Source organism: Hevea brasiliensis, chromosome 13, assembly GCF_030052815.1.
Source record: "Hevea brasiliensis isolate MT/VB/25A 57/8 chromosome 13, ASM3005281v1, whole genome shotgun sequence".
Taxonomy (NCBI): domain Eukaryota; kingdom Viridiplantae; phylum Streptophyta; class Magnoliopsida; order Malpighiales; family Euphorbiaceae; genus Hevea; species Hevea brasiliensis.
In genome coordinates this window covers 17,276,206-17,282,038 of record NC_079505.1, presented here as the reverse complement: position 1 = coordinate 17,282,038, position 5,833 = coordinate 17,276,206, and the positions used below count along the sequence as shown (strand labels likewise).

At 32.8% G+C, this 5,833-nt stretch overlaps 1 protein-coding gene across 1 annotated transcript; it reads left to right on the top strand.

Moving 5' to 3' along the window:
- The first annotated feature begins 679 nt into the window (after positions 1-679).
- On the top strand, positions 680-5,588 carry LOC131171854 (uncharacterized). The gene is made up of 7 exons (XM_058131909.1): positions 680-991; positions 1,740-1,811; positions 1,886-2,010; positions 2,120-2,280; positions 3,294-3,363; positions 3,964-4,018; positions 4,494-5,588. Exons 1-7 carry the CDS (start codon positions 824-826, stop codon positions 4,623-4,625), a joined length of 783 nt encoding a protein of 260 aa, XP_057987892.1. The 5' UTR covers positions 680-823; the 3' UTR covers positions 4,626-5,588.
- The last annotated feature ends 245 nt before the right edge of the window (positions 5,589-5,833 follow it).

Below are 5,833 nucleotides of genomic sequence, written 5' to 3'. Positions count from 1 at the left end.
TTCGTTGGTGATGCAGTCATAGAACATCTGACTACAAAGCACTTGTTTTTCACATATACAAATCTTCTTTGAGGCCACTTGACAAATTTTGCAATACTATTGTAAACAATGAAAACTTTGAACTGTGTTGCAGTTAAACAAAAGCTCATGTGCATCTTCGGCATAAAGAAATTACTTTTGTTCTGGAGGTCTTTATAGTTTTAGTTTAAGATATTGTTGAATAGTGTTCTTGTTAAGTTGAAATCATAAACAAAGACAAAAATCCATTGAATATATATATATATATATATATATATATATATATATATATATATATATATATATATATATATATATATATATATATATATATAACAAGTTAAAAGTGATTCTTTATTGTTATTGCATAATGAACTGCCAAGAATTTAGGGAGAAGAAGCGACATATTAAAAAAATTAAGTAAAAATTATTTTTATTATAACGTTTTATTATATGTATAAGATATATTCATAACTTTAACTTTTATAAATTTTTTTACATTATTATTTCCTTCATTTTTATATTAAATTAGAGAAAAAAAATTAGAAATGAAAAAAGAATTTATTTTTATTAGTTTCTCCTTTTTTTTATAATTATTGTTTAAATAAAAAAAAATATTTTTTCCCTTCCCTTCAAATAATCTTCCTTCAGACGCGTGGGTCCTATTTGTGCATATCACATCCACATTTTCTTTCTGTTGATAGTTCTGGTTTCATCTTCTCTTCAATGTCCAACCTCACAATCCCAATTGTAACACCAAACAACAAGAAAGAAGATACTCTCTGCTCCAAATTGGATTAAACCCATGGAAACATTTACATTACCGTATCCCTATAATGGTTATGGTGGTGGATATTGCTCATCTTCTTCACCCTCTTCTTCTTCTTCTTCTTCATCATCTTCTTCTTCTTACTACAACAAGATTGTTATTGTAATGGGGAAGAGCAAGAAGCCTCGCCCTCCTCCTCCAAAGGTTCCCTTTTCTATTCTACTTCTATTACTCTTTTTATTATGATATTGGTTGCAAATTGTGTTTCTCTGCTCTAATCTAACGCTAATCGATTATCATCATATGTACTCTCCAATTGATGTATAATCTTTACTGGGTAGTACTCAGTTGTTCAGTACCAAATTTATCCCAAGCTTGCCTTTACTTATTTTGATTGATAATCTTAATTATGGTTGTCTGATGGGTACTGCTAGATTTTTTTTTTGTACTTTGTACTATTGTGGTCCCATTTGCCAATATTTCATCTTGCTGCAATGATTAACAGTTGATTTGGGGGTTAAAGGATAATGGCCATAACAATGATTAACAGTTGCAAAGGCCATCATGTATGTAATCTAATGGCTTTACTTTGGTGTCTTTTAGAGGGATGTTATGTAATGCCTTGCAACTCTATGGGAGTTTAAAAGTACTACTGTATAATGGCTGCTTTTTTAAAACCATGAAGATTATATTTGCTTGAGGAATGCGACTTAAACTTGCTCTCGGATCTTGTAGTGAACTTTGATAACAAGTATTCTTCCAGTCCTGGAAACAGTTTGGAGGTGTTATAGTCTAATTAATTTCATTTTTTCTGTTGAAATTGATACTATTTCGTTTTCAGCCTTTCAACTATTTTATTGACAATGGTATCAAAACATTATTTAACAAATTTTACATATGAATGTGGTTTAATTTCCGTATTATACAGTTTTAACAATCATTTCAATGATAGGGTTCTGAGCCAGCTCCTCCAAGAATTACATCAAATCTCAAGCAGAATTTGCAGTTTTTGAAGTTATGGAAGGTGTGTTATGTGCTGAGACCTGTAAAGCTTGTTTAGGTCCCTATCCTCTATCTAATCAAATGTACATTCAGTAGGAATTTCAAAAGAGGAAGTCTAGCACACCCAAGCCTGCTACCAGTTACCGCAAAAAGAAAGTGGACAACGAAGACCTTCCAGAAGATACAGAACTCTATCGTGATCCTACCTTGTCCCTCTACTAGTAATACTCTTTCCAGGTTCCTTTCTTATTGGAGTTCGCTATTTCAGCCATCAAGTTTTTAGACTCTTGGGAAAGGATTTTTGTTTGATCTACCAATTATAATTTACAGTACAAACCAGGTTATAGACAACACAGTCCCCGTCTTGCTTGTCGATGGCTATAATGTATGTGGCTATTGGGCGAAGCTGAAGAAGCATTTTATAAATGGACGACTTGATATTGCCCGACAAAAATTAATTGATGAACTTGTAACATTCAGTATGCTTAGAGGTTTGCACTTTGTTCCCTTGAATAAAGAGGAATGCTTACATGCAGTTTATTCTAATCTCATTTTGAAGTGAAAGGTTTAGATGATTTATTGCATAGGATACGTGCAATGGGCAAGGGTGAAATGTTCCAATATTACTTACATATATATGCCTGTGTCTGTTCTCTTTCATGAAAGTAAGGTGGAAAATATAATTTTTTTTTTCTGCATTTTATGCATGTTCTCTGCAGTATGCCAGTATCCGTCACTTCCTTCACATATTCTGCATTCCTAGAGTACAAGTTTCCAATGTGATTAATGTATATCATCATTATATGGTGGATGCACATCAGTGGCATGAAATTAACTGCTATGCCATAAATTTCACTAGCAGTCAAAGTGAAAGAGGTTGAAGAATTTGTCATTATTATGCGTTAGTTAGAGGCTGAGGCTGTGAATCCTTTTTCATGCCAAAGCCTTTTGCGAAACAAATCACTATTACTGAAGTTTCCTTGAATATGATACATGGTAAGCCCTGCAGCTTTTATTGCCTCAGGGGTTTGGATGATCTTCTTCTTCCTCTTCTTCCTTCCCTTTTCTCTTTTTGGGAAGAAAACTGTTGAGAACTCTGTCTTCTGTTTCATTTTTCTTTCTTCCTCCCTCTCTACTTCAAAACAGTGAAACAAAAAAGGGTAGGAACAATGGGTTATGTTGTGTGCTGAAGCTGCTATTGCTTGGATATTTTGCATAAGAATGGAGTGATTCAGTTGTTCTTTGAGTACACACTTCAATTATCAATTAAATTGTGGCAAAATGAAAAAAAATTGAGACCTGTGAACATGAAATTCTTACTTTAGCTAGTTTACAATTTGAATAAGGTTTTCCAGTTAATGGTCCTCAGTCTTTTACGTACTTTGAATTTTGGCTCTGTTTTTTTATGTTGTGTTTAGCATCAGAGAATAGATGTTTGTGCATTGGCAATGGAGTTCATGCATAATACATTTATGTCCTTATCTTTGTCTGCTAATGTTTACAGAGGTGAAAGCGGTAGTTGTCTTTGATGCCATGATGTCAGGGCTTCCTACGCACAAGGAAAATTTCGCTGGGTACAGTTTATTATCCTAAGCTATAATTGAAACTCCCTTCCTCTCCCCCTTCTTTTATTTAATTCTTCCTGTTGATAACTAATAACTAAGAGTGGTGTCGTTAATCGAAATTAAATAAATAAAATATTCTGTCATCTTTGCTTTATAACAATAAGCTAACCTAATGAAATTAGCTTATTGTGACCTTGTGCATGTGCACCTATGCATACTCATATTTGGATGCATGTTTCTGTAATGGAGTACATGCCCTTTCCTTGAATGCACTGCTTACAAAGTTTCTCATACATCCTTGTTATTTCCATTGAATAACTAGAGTAATAGGGATTCAAGGGTGTCTACTGTAACTTTAATTGAAGATTTTGGTTTCGCAAAAGAATCCTGGAAAAATGCTGTCCTGTACCTTCTTTCTCCGGTAGGCAATATTGGATGTGGCTCAGGACTCAGGACTCAGAATCCTATTGTTATTGACCTTACTATCTAATTTTTTATTGAAAATTTTGTTGTTAAATTGTTTATTTATGAAGTTTGTTTTTTCTTCTCCAGTCTTTATTCACATATACATTTTTCACATTTTGACTTTATCAATTTGCATTTTTCTAGTGTTGATGTGGTTTACTCGGGTGAATCATGTGCTGATGCATGGATCGAAAGAGAGGTTTGTTCTGACATCAAGCTAATAAGGAAATAACATCTTTGCTTTCATGTATGTTCATAATAGAAAGCTTTAATATACATGGACTGAGTGCCCTGTGTATTCCTTAATGGTGGTAGCTCCTTATTTCTGTTGGCTTGGATGTCGTCACTTCTCTATCATTATCCATCAATGGAACTCAATTATAGTAGGATTACTGAGTTCTTTTCACGCCACATCTTTTTTCCCTGTCCCTCCTTTTTTTGTTAATGTACCTCATTTAGAGTATGGGAATTAGTGCCAAACAAAAACTCTGTATTGGTTGCCATGTTTGCTCTAATGTTGTCCTTGTATGTTACTCTGATTGTATACCCTACAATTATCGTTGATTATAGGCTGCTCATGTAACTACTGCATTCATTATCATAGAGTCATTGGAACACTAAAGACTCACACTTACACACACATAGTTGAAAGACTTATCTGGTTTCACTAACAGGTTACTGCCTTGAAGGAGGATGGATGTCCAAAGGTTTGGGTTGTGACTTCTGATCATATGCAACAACATGCGGCGCACGGAGCAGTATGCATTCTTTGGATAGTTTACTATTGTTGCATTGAATTTCCTTGATCTAGTAAACTTTGATTTGCACTTATGACTTATGCTTTAGAAATAACCAATTTTGGCCTATACTTTAGTTGTTGGGTGCTCTTGTGGTTAGGCCTCCAAAACCCTGTTAGTTATGTGTAAAATTAAGGTAAATTACTAAATCCCTTTATGTTGGCAAAATTATACACTTTGGTCCATGTCGTTTCAAAATTAGCGATTTCAGTTCTTACACCTCCTAACCACCATCAGTGAAAAGCATGCAATTTTGAGAGATTAAATTGTTTTATAATATAAGGACCAAAATTTGATATGATTTCAGATATTAGGAAATAAAGTGTAATACTAAAAATTTATAGTTTTATAATTAAGGATTAAAGTGTTGATTCATTAAGAAACCATGGGGGCCAAAATTATTAATATTGAAGTAGTAAAGATCAAAGTGTATATTATGGAAAATTTCAATGGGGTTTTAGTAACTTACCTTAAATTAACTTATAAAAAGAAAAATAGGGTCACATAATGATAAATTTGGTAGCCTAATACCAGTAGATCTTATCCCTCTATATTGGCCGTATTGGAAATTAATTTTGCATAGAATTGAATGGGTTTTCATGACCTGGCAGCGCAATTGCACCTTATAACTATTGGCAAAGTTGGTTATATCCAAGTACAGTTGTAAGTATGATTTTAATATTAGAGTTTAAAACAGGTGTGTAGAAGTAGAAATAGAATCACATCCCACTTATAAATAAAAATATTATAGGGAATAGAAGTCCTTATAAACAATTTAAAATCATGATTATAGTAGTAAGACTTACATTTCCCTCAATACTCATACTCAACTAGGCATTGGTCCCAAATTAGTTGATTCAATTTTCTCTGTTTCGCTCATTCTAGGAGTACATCTTTACAAAGATCTAGAACTTTTAAATTCTTTCTCACTATATCGCCCACGCTTCACTCAATAAATAATATTAGATTGAAATAGAATTAGGAAATCGTATTGTGTAGAAAATCCTATAATTGTTGGGATTATAAATTAAATAATATAGAAAATAAAAGATTGAAAATGCAATTAGTGAATCTTATAGGTAGTAGAAATTTAGAATTTCAGTAATGTAAAAGTATCTGAAATTTTATTTTGTTCATGATGTAATATTTGGTTGTCTTTGCAAAAGTTCTGGCTGGCTGCAAAAGCTTAAGTGTCAGTTTAATAGATGAAATTAGAA